The following is a 16,026-nucleotide window of genomic DNA, read 5'->3' on the forward strand; positions in this document are numbered from 1 at the left end:
GCTATTCTTATTCTTTAGCCCATTGGACCTAGCACCTACTGTCTTCAACTAAAATTGGCTTATCTCATTATCTTCATCCATCCATAGACTCACAGGGTTCAATCCACATATTCTTTGGGGGTGCTTTAAAGTTTCATCTGCCCAACTTCCCAGAACATGAGCATGCCAATCTTGCTGGTGTGGGTTGGTGTATAACCAATTTGGTTATACAGCGCTCATATTTATTAGCCAAATAAAAGTTAGCAAAGGGCAGACTAACTAAAATATAGCTATATTTTATATACAGACTAAATAAAATAAGGTCTATTGAAAATATACTAACCAAAAAATTCAGGGTAACTAAATGAAACTATAAAGAGAGGACACTGCCTAGGCTACAGCCTGAAAAGGCCAGGAGATAGCAAGAAGTAGGTCAGCTGGGGGAAAAAAGAAAAGCAGCATGAGCAACCTTTAAACAAGTTATACTTGTCAATGCTCCAAGCCTCTTCCAGAAATGTCTCTTTTAGTGAAAGAAAGGACGGTTCATGTGTGACACACCTGCTACCATTTTTTTTCATTGTTGCCTCTAGTCGGCTTGTCGAGTCAATAACAATCGTTTGTTCTACTGGTCCTAGACATAGTCTCAGAATTCTTCTCAAAACAGCCAAGGACTTCCCTGGTAGTCCAGTGGTTAAAATCTGCCTTTCAATGCAGGGGGCATGAGTTCAATTCCTGGTGGGTGGACTAAGACTCCACATGCCACAGGGCAACTAAGTCTGTGCACCTCAACCAGAGAGTCCACGTAGCACAAACAAAGATCCTGCATGCTGTATCTAAGACCTGACACAGTCAAATATATAAATTAAAATACTTTTAGAAAAACAGCCCAGTCAATCATTAGCAATTGATAAGTGTGAGCAATCAAGATTAGACCCATTCACCATACCTACTATGGGCCTTTGAGCTGTTCCCCCAAAGGCTTTGATTAACAGCAGTATATTAATATCATTTCCCCATCATTATCATATAAAGAATAATCTCTTAAATACAATGTGGAAAACTGCAATGTTAGACATATATGAAATATACAAAATAATTCACTATGTCAACCTAAAATTTCCCCTCTTCTTTTATTACAGAAATGAGAATTACAAGAAGAAATGGATATCATCATTCAAGAACGCATAAGAGGTCTTTAGTATAATGCATCTTTTAAAGCCAGTAATTTTAATTAAATTAGTTTTGAATTAGAGCAGTTGATCCATGGCTTTTTATAACTGAATACATTTTTCTGCCTACTTTGAAATATTCATTGAGTAGACATTGAATCACACCCTCTAAATCTTTGTCTTTCTTCCTAGTCAATATTTTTCTCTTTGTGAGATGTCAGCTCACTACCAGTTTTATCACATATTCAATTATTTTCCAAGTATTCACTGTATACACTGTCACAGATTCAGGTAGATATGTCCTACCTTGAATTCAGAACACACCCAGTGAGTTGTAAGTATTTAAATTTTATATCCTACTTTAGTTTCTTGCAAGACTGGTTACTTTCACAAAGACCTGTGACATTTAGAGAATCTTCTAGTCTTCTGTAGACTTTTCTTAATTACTCTTCCTAACACTCCAGAGACAAGTGAGAGGTACCTGCCCTCACCACTGTCTTCTTAGTCTAAGTTATTGACAACACAATTCTTCCAACTGTTTAAGTTAAAAACCCAGAATCTTATATTACATCTTGTTCTCTCTGAGCCAGCATATAATCTGCCATCATATTCAGTCAACAGCATCTTTGAAATAATTCCAATATTTGACCTTTTCTCACCTTTTTCATTATTATCTACATGGCCGACCTCCATCAGAATCTCCTGTTAGATTGTTGCAATATCATCCCCTAACAGTTTCCTTGCTTGCTTCCTACTCTTTCTCCCTATAATTGGAGCCATAATGGTGCTGTTCTATGAACTCAGATAATATCACATTTCTTCTCAGCATTGTCCAGCAGTTCCTCATCTTAGTCTTTGTAAAATCCAAAGCCATCAAAGTGACCTTCAGGGTCATGAAATCTGGTTCCCAACTGTTCTGATTTCTCTCTTGTTCACTCCACTATTAAATATTGGTCTCTTAACTATTGCTCAGACATGTCAGTGATGCCTGTCCTTCAGGGATTTTGTATGTTTTCCCTCTGCCTAGAATGGTCTTCCTCCAGATATTTGCAAAGCTTGGCCCCTCAGCTCTATCAGATCTTAATAAAATAATCAGTATCTTGGTGAAATATCTTGTCTTTCCAAAGATCAACTCCATTGACTCACCCTTGGCATTTAATTTGCTATTATCTTTCCATTTTAATATTTTTTCATATACATATCACCATCCAGCAAATATTTTATTCGTGGGTTTATTGTCCCTCACCCCTAGCTATATCATAAACACTTAAAACAGTGTCTGGCATATGGTTCTTCCACAAATATTTCCTGAATGTTGTTAAATAACTGTAACTTTTTGGATGAGGGAAGAAGAGATCACAAAGCTTGTGCAAAGACACAAAGCTAGGGCACAAAGCCTAGTCCAGTATCCAACTCGCCAAGCTTTCAACCTGTTTATTCTTCTATGGAAGAGTACCCAGAGGCATAACATTAGTAGAAGAGTGGAATTTACGGACACAATATAGAAAATAATGTTAGCCATCTACAATAAAAGACTTATGACCTCTCTCTCTCTCACTGTGCCCTCAGTGGTAGAGCTTCAGGATCATTCTTTGCTCAGAAAACATCCATGATTCAATTCTTTGTGTTTACTGCTTTCTGTGTGTAAAATACTGAGCTTTCTTTAAGTATCACCTCCCTCAATAATTGCTGTGCTGTGCTTAGTGACTCAGTCATGTCTGGCTCTTTGCAACTCCATGGACTATAGCCTGCCAGGCTCTTCTGTCCATGGGGATTCTCCAGGCAAGAATACTGGAGTGGGTTGCCATGCCCTCTTCCAGGGGAATCTTACCAACCTAAGGACTAAACCCAGGTCTCCCGCACTGTAAGTGGATTTTTTACCATCTGAGCTACCAGGGAAGCACCCTCAATAATTAGTACCAGCATCTGTAAAACACTGAGATGTGCTTGCTAGGTATAGTTTGGGTGTCTTAATAAATAATCTTCCAAATGTATATATTACCATCCATTCTTTACATATGAGGGAACAGAGAAAAATTAAGTTCTTTGTGAACATGGGTTCACAAATTCATAACTGGTAGTTCAGTTCAGTCACTCAGTCGTGTCTGACTCTTTGAGACCCCCATGAATCACAGCACGCCAGGCCTCCCTGTCCATCACCAACTCCCGGAGTTCACTCAAACTCATGTCCATCGAGTCAGTGATGCCATCCAGCCATCTCATCCTGTCTTCCCCTTCTCCTCCTGCCCCCAATTCCTCCCAGCATCAGAGTCTTTTCCAATGAGTCAACTCTTCACATGAGGTAGCCAAGGTATTGGAGTTTCAGCTTTAACATCAGCTTCAATCCACCCATGTGACAAATGACACATGACACACAATTTTCCTTAATCAGGCAAATCCACCTTAGTGTTTTCCTGCCCTGAATTCTGTATTCCTGGCTGTTGGTGCCATTTATTTGGAGCTCAGTTTGAATTATGATTTTAACTATTCACAAGTGTGAATCATGTAACCAAGCAGTAATGAGGTGAATTTCCTTAAGCCATGAAGGAAAAAAGGTCATACCAACTTCCAATCTTGCAATCATGATTCACATGAGATAGGGATTAGGCACAGAACAAGGACATCATCTTCTACTTACTCATTTTCTTTCCAGCAACCAAAAAGTCATCTACAAGTTCAAGGGAAACTTGAGCAAATACAACATCTAACTCTCCTTCCTGGTAGCAATCACATACACTACTTCCTATTCATCCAAACTTTATGAAAAAACAATTTTTTATTCTAAGTTTCTAAAAAAAAAAAAAGCCTTTTACTTCTCCACACAGTAGGCACCATGATATGTTGTAAATTTGACACAGTTTTTGAGAACACAACATATATTAGTTCTACCATCATCTGTACTGTCTGACCAGTACTATATCCTGTATTTCTTGTTCAACTACTTGTCTAAGTGAGGCAGGAACAAGCAATATCCAAATGCGCATAGCACAAGTGCACAAAGAGAAACTGGCTCTCATCTTGGCTGTGCTAGTTGCTGATGATGACAGCCTTGTAAACTCTCCAAGCTTCTGTTTCTTCAACTGTAAAATGGGGTTATTAATACCAATATATTTTTACCAGTTATTGAGGTCTAAGTGAGAAATTAAACTTGAAATCCTTTTTAAATTTTAAATAGATATGTCACTATAGAAGATTATTTAATTTTTGGGTACCTTTGGAGAGTTCTTTTAGAATCTTCATCATAACTTACTTGACCACCTGCATATCTCAGGCCCAAGAAACTGCACAGGAAGGGCAATTTCATCAGATGCCCAGGGTAGTGTAAGGGTAATATAAACCTTAGCAGGATAAGGGTTCATGTTTGGGAACACATGTAAGAATTAAAGATTTTAAAATTAAAAAAATAAAAAACTTAAAAAAATAAAAAAATAAATAAAATAAATAAACAAAACAAAACAAAACTTAAAAAAAATAATAAAATAAATAAAATAAATTAAAAAAAAAAAGGAATAAGGTTTCTTTCTCCATCTGACCGTGGGCATGACTAGAGCAGAGTATGGATGGGGTGGTCTAGTTACAATCTAATTTTCCCCGTTTATAGAGAATGATCAGGAAATGATTCCCAAAATAACTATAACATAGGAACCTGCTATTGGAGACCCAAAAACTGGCTGTAGAGTACATCCCCCAAAAGATAAAGGTCAACCAAGAAATAAAGATAAACCATTCTTGCAATATGAGCATCCATGAAGCTGTCCTTGTGATTCCAACTCAATTCCTGTTACATTTCCTGCTAGAATGAAATAATTAGTTATTTGTTGCTTTGTCTTCAAAGACTTTATGCATATGTGCAAGTCTTGTCTCCAGGACTAGACTTCTTGCTATTTATTAACAAAAATTCCCGACCCTTTATTGACATGTTCTCCACAAAGGCTAGCACCACATAAGCCACAGTAGCTTTGGGTGGGTGTATCCCCAGTATTTAGTCAGTTGGGTGATGGATTCATAGTTCAGGCTGCCTCTTAAACTGATCTGCAAGATCAGCCTACTGATAAAAGTAGACTAGTACCTCTCTTTATTGGGTCAATGTACTTTGGATACTTTCCAGATTCAATACATATTGAGCAACCCCACCAATATTTTCCATTACTTGATCTTCACCCCTCCCAATGATACATCACTTTATCCTTACTATTTGATACAGGAGGGAATGGAGGTTTAAAGAAAAGTAACTTGCCAGCTAATAAGACAATTACCAGGGATTTAAGTGCAAGATTTCTATTCCTGTGTCTGTTTTTAATAACACACTGCTGCTCCAATCTTTTTTGAATAAAATAAGAAATAAAGGGCATTTAAGGTGGTTCCCCTGAGAAGCCAGGATACGCCCCCTTACAAGTGCCTGCCAGGGCTTGACCTGGTTTGGAACCTTATAATCTGTCTCTCCTGGAGTGAATATTTTAGAGAAGATATAGCCACTGCACCAGAGGGTTCCCTTCAGTCTAAAACGGGAAATATTATTTCTTTGGTCCAACAAAGAACCTCTATGGATAGACAACTTATTGTCTGTCCTCTAGCAAAAGAGGTTGAGCTATACAAGAAACTTTCAAAAACACAGATTAAAGGGTAAAGTATTCTCAAAGACTGGAAATGCATAACAGTATTGCCCCAAATCATAGAAAATATATTAGTGGTTCTTTTGAAAGCAAGACTCAAATCTATGAAATTGGAAAACTTCTTTAAAAAAAAAAAAAGCACTTTGTGAACTTCCAGGAAAATGGCAACTTTTAACCAGTGAACAAAGATAAACATTAAAGAGTTGGAGAGAGTCTGATACAGTATCTTGCCCCTACTGAAAATCATACTTAATATTAAGATGAAAGTGTCCTCAAGGCACAGTCTCTAACTTGGAGTCCCTGTGAATCTAGCCTTTGACAAAGTTAAATCACTTCTGTATTTATTATAAGATGTAAAGGCTACCTCATTATTTCTTTACCTGATGCACTAAAAAATGCCAAGGTAAATATTTCAAATATACTACAGCAACTGCTTTGAAAGAAAGAGTGATCTCTGTTTTATCTGAAGTCACCACCTGTTACAGCTTTCCAACCTTCTCTGTAGAAAGAATTAATGCTAAACTATAAAATATATTCAATGTCTACCTACAATTTCCTTAGTTTCAAGGGCTCACCCAGCACTAATTTCAGCCTTGTAGAGTTACTCATCATAAATAATACCTCAAATAACTCATATCAGTAATTTGAATCTCAAGGAGACCTTTGGCCTGATGCATTTGTTAATATTTTTAAAGAGAAAATATAAACTATCACTTTTTCCTTGTGTTTAAACAGGTACTGATTACCTAGCTCATCATAAAAGGATTAAAAAGTATACTGAGAGAATAAAGTAATATGTAAAGATACGTGAAAATGTTTTGTTTAAAAAAAAAGGTGCTATAAAAACAGTTGAATTGTTTTCAACTCAATACACTTGTTTGTAAAAAGCAAAAAACTGAAGTCATTTTACCTAACTTTCTTTTAAACATTCTTATGAGAGCCCTTAATTGCCTTTGAGAGTAGAAATGCCTGTGTCTCTAAGCCAGGAACATTTGGTGTAACCAAGAAGGGAGATGGGGACCTTTAAAAGGTGTATGAAGGTTACAGCTAGGGGATGATGGTAATTGATTCTCATGAGTCTTGCTTCAAGAGAAGTGTACCTTCACAGCCTGATGCCAGGCTAGAATGGTCATTTGGTAAATGAGTCTGGAACCTGGAATCTGCTGTCTTTTAACCTTCCAGAGGGAGGAAATAAAAGGCTCGATTTTAAATAGTATGTATATTCTAGGTGCAAGATCAAGAGTTCAACCAGACCTATGGTTCTCATCTGGGGCAATTTTGTCCCCTGCAACCCAGGATATACTCGGCCAGGGTCAGAGAAACTCTTGATTGTCACTACTGAGGAAAGGAAATGGATACAAGCATCTAGTGGGGCAATGCCAGTGAGCCTGCCAAATGTCCTATACAACAGGATACCACAACAAGTTTCTCACAGCTAAAGATTACTTAGACTAGGCTAGACTGGAATAGCCTGCTGGGACAAACCATGAGTTCTAATATAGGGTTGAAACTGACTTCTAGTCCTGGTAATCTCTTCCCATTAGCCTTCCTCCTTTCCTTCCTTTTTAGACTAGTATTTTTCAAAGTGTGATCCATGAGTAACCACATTCAGACTGTTTAGAAACAGAATACAGATTCCTGATCTCATATATGAGTGTCAGAACAGTGATGGAAAAGTCTATGGTTCTCCATTTTTATTTGCTACACTCATGTGATTCTTCTACAGACTGAAATATGAGAATCACTACTTTACTTCTCTGTTGAAGTCATTCCCTTCTATATTTTCAACTATCACCTCTCTGCAGTGATTCCTCCAGGGCTCTCAGTGACCTCGCCCCCTCAAAAAATACAATTTCTATGAGGACAAAGACATTGGCTGGTCGTTCACTACTATCTGTCCAGTGGCTTGACTGGTAGACATGATGAAAGACAGCAAGAAGATACCTACATGATAAAAAGACCATCATCTTTTGGAAGAGATGAGATAATGAAGACTAAAGTTAGTGACCCATTTACCTGGTCTACTTTCTGGGCCTTGTACTCAGTCTGTGGCACACATTAACACATTTAAGCTTAAAAACAACACAATAAAGTAGATTATAATTTTTTTCACTTTACACTTGAGAAAAATGGGGCTCAGCTGGGTCAAACATTTTGACTTCTACTGGAAGTCAGAAACCAGTTTGTGTTCCACTGAATGGAAGGTATACATGGATAATAACAGCCACTCCATGCCTACTTCTTCCTGTTTTTTTTTTTTTTTTTCAGATTCATCATATGATGTAAGTAGACATCAACTGGGCAGGGATATAGATGTTCCTGAGAAATATTTTAAAGGGTTCTAACACAACTAGGAAGTACACCATTTTCCCCTCTTTTCTTCTTCCTGTGGGTAATGGGAGGATGAATACTTTGCTGTCAACTTGGACCAAAAGATAAATTTGAGAATGGAAGCCTCATGATAAATAGAGCAAGAAAGTAAAGTCATAAGGAGTTTGGATTCTTGATAACTCCTGTTTCACTATACTAGCACTGAACCACCCATAGACAGTGTATGTGAGTGAGAAATAACTATTTCGATGTTTTATCATATTGTGCTGTGCTGCATGCCAAGCCATTTCAGCCACATCTGACTCTTTGTGACCCTAGGGATTGCAGCCTGTCAGGCTCTTCTGTCCACGTGATTCTCCAAGCAAGATATTAGAGTGGGTTGCCATATCCTATTCCAGGGTATCTTCCTGGCCCAGAGATCAAGGCTGAGTCTCTTATGTCCCCTGCATTGGCAGGTAGGTTCTTGACCACCAGCATCACCTTGGAAGCCCACATTAATATGTAGCTGAATCTAAATTTAATTAAAACACATGAATTATAAAGACTACAATTGGGAATTAATAATTTAGAATACTTAATTTAAAAGTTATATTTTACACCTAAATATAATTAACATTTTAATATATCACAACCTTCATGTGGGAGGGCAAATGAAACCAGCCATGTCTCTTGGTCCTTATTTCAAATTCCTTTTTTAAAATAAATAATTAATTTGACTAATTCAGCTATCTGGGAACAAATTCTATGTTTACATACCATAATCCTTAAAAAAAAAAAAAGTCTACATAATGTACCAGAAAACTTAACAAAGTACATTACAAGGAAACTGAGTTTGCTAAAGAAAAAAATTACCTGATTTTAGGCCCCAAAACTTAGGTAAACAATATGCTTTGAGATCTAGTATTTAAAATAAAATAAGGTGCTTTTATGTGGGAATAAGTGAGTGAATAATTCAGGGAATATTCTATGAATAAATGAATGACAGTCTTCACAAACATTTACTAGAATTTCTCAGTGTGATAACTTACTACAATGGAAAAAGAATGGCCAAGAAGCTAACCTAGAAAGCACACACTATGTGCTCAATGTGCCAGGAACCAGGGACAAAATTAAGAACATTCAGGTACATTCCTATGCTTATGAAGCGACAGACTAGTTCAGGAACATAAACATATAAGTAAAGGAGTTCCTCCACTGCACTTCATGTCAGGAATGTCAGAGAGAATGCATCATGTTAGGGGAGAAGATCAGGTAGGCTTCCTGAAACCACTGCCCTATATCAACCACTAACTTTGTGACCCCCAGGAAGTAACTCAAATTCTCTGAACCTCATTTTCCTAATATTTTTAATGCAGATAACAGTATCTCCTCCACAGGATGACTTGAAAGCGGACTGTCAAGTGCTTTTCAAACGCTTAGCACAGTGCATGGAATATACTGAGCTCTCGTATCTTAGCTGGTAAAATTGTTATTTACTACATGCAATTGTCCTATTGTTCCTCTAAGTAGTAATAACATTTCATTTTATAAAGCAAAAGTTCAGAGATTAAGAATGTTACCCAGTCAATAAAAGACAGAGTTGGTTTCCAAATTCACTTCAAATAACAGTACCGGACACGACTGAGCAACTTCACTTTCACACTTCACTTTCATGCATTGGAGAAGGAAATGGCAACCCACTCCAGGGTTCTTGCCTGGAGAATCCCAGGGATGGGGGAGCCTGGTGGGCTGCCGTCTATGGGGTCGCACAGAGTCGGACATGACTGAGGCGACTTAGCAGCAGCAGCAGCAGCTTACAATTTTAGTGTCTACCTTAAAAGAATGTGATCGCCTCTTATTTTTCGGATCTTTGCCATCAAAACCATGTAACTGTTACTGTTCTCTGACTTGGTTTTTACTCAGGTAAGATGCTAGGCCCTAAGGTAAATTTAAAATAATTTTGCCTGGCACATCTCTAAGAACCACCCAAGGTGATGCTTGGCTAGATTGATGCAATAAAGGCCCAATGACGGAGCTACACTTCTTTGGCTAAAAGTATCTGCAAGAATTAAAGTATTTTCTTTTATATTAATTTGCCAAAACTAATTTTCTCAATCAATGGTAGGCATCAGCATCCTATCAGTCAATGTCACATGTCAGTTCTAGAATGTGACAGTATGTCCAGCTCTGCCAAAGCAGTTATTGCTATCAACTGAATGGAGTTCAGAGATTAATATGAAGAAAAAGCAAGGTTCTCTATCATTTCTTGACTTCTAAACAAAGACATTCTCAAATGAAAAAATGGAGAAGATTCCAGCATTCTGGAATGGGAGCACCATATGGAATCAATCAAAAGGTTAAGTCCAGAACTGACCCTCCTGGCTGTGATCCAGGGCCACATTCTCCCAGAGCAGGGTTCATTCTTGTGTCTTAGTCAAGACAAGAGTGCCTCTCTCTTCTTTGAATATTTGTATAGCTTTCTACACAGTCCAGTGGGCTATTCATGAAGAAAAATATGAGCACTTCTAAATGATTATTGATTCAAATATAGAGCTATGTTATTAATATTTTTCAACATAGACCATAGACTCTACATTGGCATTAGAGCTTGATTTCTCTAATTATGATGGGAATACATGTGCTCTCCCCCTCTCTTATATCCTAGTCTTTGTGATCCTATGGACTGTAGCCTGCAAGACTCCTCTGCCCATGGGATTCTCCAGGCAAGAATATTGGAAAGGGTTGCCATTTTCTCCTCCAGGGGATCTTCTCAACCCAGGGATCAAACCTGTGTGTCCTGTGTCTCCTTGCATTGAACAGGAGGATTCTTTACCACTGAGCCACCTGGACCATAGACCCTACATTGACTTGAGAGCTTGATTAATCAATATTTCTTTTCAATAGAAAAGAAAGTGAAAGTGACGTCGCTCAGTCATGTCCCACTCTGCAACCCCATGGACTGTAGCCTACCAGGTCCCTCCGTCCATGGGGTTTTCCAGGCAAGAATATTGGAGTGGGTTGTCATTTCCTTCTCCAGGAGATCTTCCCAACCCAGGAACTGAACCCAGGTCTCCTGCATTGTAGGCAGATGCTTTATCATCTGAGCCACCAGGGGAAAGTTCTCCTAATTAAAATTAAAAAGTAGTCAAATGATTCTTCCAAAGAATATGAAGCAGAAATAAACACTGCTCTGCATCACCGTCTCCATCCCTTACCTTGACACAAATTGGGAGCTGTAGAACTTAGCTCTGAACTTGATTAACTTCTTGTACTGATCCATGATGATGAAAGGCACAAAGCGATCCCTTAAATGTTTATAGTCTCATGCCTTTTCTTCAAGCCATACTTAATAGCTTAGTAATTCTTTATATTTGACAACCACCATTATTTGAAAATTATTTTTATGCTTAACCAAAATTTAAACCAACTTTCCCAAGAACATTATGTTACTTTTATCCCATTTTTCCAAATCTTTAGCTCTTAATAGTTTCTTTTTTAATTTATATCTTCCTACAAGAATATAGAAAGAATGAGTCAATTTTATTGCCTGAAACTTTGCTATGGAAATGAATCACCTGGCATGTTGAAGGTGAGATAGGGTAGTTAATTACAGATTCCAAGAATCTACATATGCTCTACAGCCTCAGGAAATCACTACATATGCCCTACAATCCTGATTCAAGGGGTCTGCAGTCTGGCCTATGATTTTGCATTTTAATAGTCTCTTTCCACCTCTTTCTGTGTTTGGTTTGACATATGGGGGTGATCCTCTGACCATTTTGGGAGACAGTCATTAAAATAAGGTTATGTCAGAAAGTTTTTCTGACTTCCAGTGCCCACCTAACTTTCCTACTTTACCTCTTCGTGGCTATTAGAATGGCTAAAGTAATAACCTGGAAGGAACTTGGATAGCAAGAAATACAGGAACAGTGCCCTCTAAGTGATACAAAGTATACAATGAATATCATCTCAGTCTACAGCAACAGAGAGGTGTTCACATTTAAATGTACTCCTATGTCAAAGTGGGTAAAAAAAATGAAGTGAAAGTCATTCAATTGTGTCCGACTCTTGCAAGCCCATGCACTACCTAGTCCATGGAATTCTCTAGGCCAGAATACCGGAGTGGGTAGCCTTTCCCTTCTCCAGGGATCTTTCCAACCCAGGGATCAAACCCAGGTCTCCTGCATTGCAAGCAGATTCTTTACTAACTGAGCTATCAGGAAAGCCAAAGTGGGTAAATCATGGCCAAATCAATCACCTCTTTCCAAGTGTATTAGGGAAAGAGACTTGCATAATCATTGTCTGTTTGAGAGCAGAGTCTGACATGATTCCTATTCAGTGCAAGAAACTTCTATTTGCTTCAGAAAACAATACTGGTTACACGAATTCTCATTCGCTTATGGGCATTTCTATGACTATGCAACCTGTCTAAACTTGTCAGTGATAGAGCCCTTGATTTTCCAAATGACAATACATTTCCAACTTCAACAGAAAACCAGAATGTCCCAGAGCTACAGCTTTCTTCTGTCCCCAATTCTTTCAATTTATTTACTTCTCTTCCACAGCTGTGGCCGTGAGTGATCATATGACCTCTTGTGGAACTGAGAAATTAGCAGCCTGATTATATTTTAACAATCATTCTAAGTCATTCACTTGCAGCCTCCTCTTCATATATTATAAAGTCAGCATATAATTAAGAGGAAAGGGGCTCAAAAGGTGTGGGACTGGACTTGAAGCAAAGACTTTTTATTTTGATATATGACATTTGTCAACACAGGTTATTCTCTGCAAAATTTACAATTCTATGGGCTTTTGATCTGAAATATTTCCCTGCCCACAACACAAATCTAAAATACTTTGTTCAAAGTTAGCTGAGGGCCTCAGCTTCTCACAAAGCCATCCCAGGACAATCCAATCCAACTCAGCCCGCAAGGATATCTCTTAGTACTTTGACACTTATTGTCTTCACCTCTCAGTTGTCACGTGGTATGTGTCTAGACTTCCAAAAATGTTTCACCTTCCTCAAGAGTAGGAGCCAGGTCTTATTTGCCATTTGTCCTCATAACACATAGTTCAGGATTCAACAATTCCCTACTCACCAACTCTTCCCAGCACCACAGGGGAATTCCTGCAACACTGCATAAGTAATTCTGAATTTCAGAGTCCCAGTGAGACCTAGTTCCATCTATTACCTAGTGGGTATGGATATTTTATTTCAAATAATCAAAATAACAAAATTAAGAAGTTAAAAAACAAGTTAGTCTTCCAAATGAACACATAGCTAATCATCAATCGCTTGATAATGTCCACTTAAAAGAATGGGAACTACTAATATTATTAAACAAGTAAGACTATATCAGATATAGGGTACATTTTGAGACTAGGTTGGAGTGAAATTTTTCTTCAGGTTTGAATAACTCTATGACAGCTAGAAAAATTAGATCTCATCAACTATACAGTCTTTTCCCCATAAACCATTTCTTTAAAAACATACAAAACAATATAACTTTAGAGCAGTATTCCTTTAGAATATATCCTTTAAGTCATCTATCATCATTTTAGATGAGAAAACTGAGGCCCAAGTATGTGTGTGTGTTAGTCACTAAGTCGTGTCCAACTCTTTGTGATCCCATGGACTGTATAGTAGCTTGCCAGGCTCCTCTGTCCATGGAATTCTCCAGGCAAGAATACTGGAGTGGGGTGCCATTTCCTTCTCCAGGGAATCTTCCTGACCCAGAGATCGAACCTGGGTCTCCTGCATTACAGGAGGCCCAAAACATCAAAGGCATTTACTCTGAGTTACCTAATTAGTCACCGGCAGAAACAGGAGTAGTGCACTAGTGTTCAGACATCAGATTAATGTAACTTCTGTTACATGTGACTCTTTTGTTTAGAGCACAATATATGTATGTATTTTAAATTATAATTCAAATACATACAAAATGGATATAAAAACACTGAACACCACTTTAAATGAAACATGCACATGAGAGTATACAAGTGCATGCACACTGCATTCCATGATAGATTCTCTGAATTTGCACAAGTGTACAACATAACCATTCTTAACTCATGAGGTTTAAAGATGATTGTATTCCAAGGGTTTGTAAAATATGAGCATTTCTTACCTGGCAGCTGTATGAGGGATTGATAAAAGACATGAATAACTTGAGCTATTATATGATTAGACATCAGACTTTTTTGGCACTAGAGGTTTACTCCTCCCTGGGGTTCCGGGACCTAACACTTTTAATGAAAAGAAGACCAGAGACTTGAGAGGGATCACCCAACACAGGAGGTTTCATCACCTGTTGCCCACATTGCAATATTAAGTAGACTACAGGTGATTATCACCTACATTTTCCTCTGGGCCAGTTATGACTCCAGTTCTATTTATTGTGCCTAAAGTCTTCACCATTGTAGTTGCTTCTTTAGGTTAGAAAGCTTAGCTGGGAAAATAGGTTCAGCAGTGACCATACCACTTTACCCCAGGTCATGAAAAGGACAGTATCTTGTGGGGAAGGACCCTTGTGGGAGAGGGCTGGAGGATCTACACATAACAGAGGAGCTGTGGATGAGAACAGATGTCTCCTTTTAAACTGCCCCTATTCTCCAACACCAATATCCATACATAGCTAGTTAACTAAGGATTTGAAAAAAAATGAATGATAAGCACTTAACTCCTTTCATAATACTTATGATTCAAACTGGATGTGTTTTATCCCACCCCATGAAAAGTAACAGGGCCTCAGATTCTGACAGTCAAAACTGTTAAGAAAACATCCATCCTGACACCCCTTAAAGATATAACCATCTCCATGAACTTCCTTTGCCTCTCATATATAAAAGTTGATATCTTGATGGTTTTAATAGGTACCCAGGAGAGAACAAGGAAAATAGAGAAACATGCTCACTGCAGTTGATCTTTTCTTTCTAAATACTAAGGCATATAAAAGAATTAAACAGCAACAATGGAAATCTGAATATAACAAAGAACAGTAGCTTTTTACAACAGCATCAGTGTTATGATATATAACAAAAAGGTAGCAAATTTGGTTGAAACACATTGAAATGGTTGAACCCTTAATCTTGCAAGAGTGGTGACTTTTTTTCTTATTATTTTAGCTTTTGCATTGGAAACTTTTCATTTTTTTACATCAGAACCAAGTTTTTGACAATTCTTGTGTATCAGTTGCTTTACAATTTTACTCTACAATTTTAGAAGAGCAGACTGATTCTCTGGCCAAACATCAATAAAGGGTATTCTCTCATCCTGAAATCTTTCAAATGAAGAAGAATACACTCTTCTGACTTGCCTTACTTTAGAGAAAGCTTACTAAATGACTACAGAATGGGTTCATTCCACGTATGCAATGACTTTCTATCCCAAAGGGAAGAAAGACTGAGAAATAAAGGAATGAAAATACCATTTTCAGCTTCTCAAGTTTAGATCATCATTGGAGAGTATATCTGTGTTGTGGAATTCTTGATTTAAATAAAGAATAAATAAGTAGATCTTTTGCCCCAAGTTGGTTAATACAGTAATTAAAGAGGGCTTGATTGGTCACATTTGACTTCATCAAAATGCCATCCCCCTACTTTCAAAATTAATGTTTACAATGAGATAGTTTAGATTAGAAAGTGAAGTTACTTACCATAGAAGAATCACTGCTTCCACTCCCGATCGGAGCTCCCTCAGCACAGGTTGGGAGGTGGGTAGAAAGTTGACTAGCCCTGCCCCCATCTATGACATCACAATCTACCTCATAAAAGGTAGTGAAAGTGCTCTGAACTCCTGTCTGATTTCCGAGAGATACAGAAAAGAAAGAGTGAGAGAGAGAGCAAGAGAAAAAAAAGAAAAAAAAACAAAAACAAAAACAAAAAAATGTACCCTATTGGGAAGGGGTTAGGGAGGTGGAAGAGGGAGTAATTGGGAGAAAAAGGCCTGTGAATGA

At 37.8% G+C, this 16,026-nt stretch overlaps 1 protein-coding gene across 1 annotated transcript in view; it reads right to left on the reverse strand.

The window, feature by feature from the left end:
- The window catches only part of CTNNA2 (catenin alpha 2), a 1,210,173-nt gene that overhangs the window by 13,189 nt on the left and 1,180,958 nt on the right, over positions 1 to 16,026 (reverse strand). Inside the window, exon 17 of the mRNA XM_052647702.1 lies at positions 15,727 to 15,870. Within this exon, the coding sequence (XP_052503662.1) occupies positions 15,727 to 15,870 (144 nt within the window). The remainder of the gene's footprint in view (positions 1 to 15,726; positions 15,871 to 16,026) is intronic.

The sequence above is a fragment of the Budorcas taxicolor genome, chromosome 11 (assembly GCF_023091745.1).
Source record: "Budorcas taxicolor isolate Tak-1 chromosome 11, Takin1.1, whole genome shotgun sequence".
In the NCBI taxonomy this organism is placed as follows: domain Eukaryota; kingdom Metazoa; phylum Chordata; class Mammalia; order Artiodactyla; family Bovidae; genus Budorcas; species Budorcas taxicolor.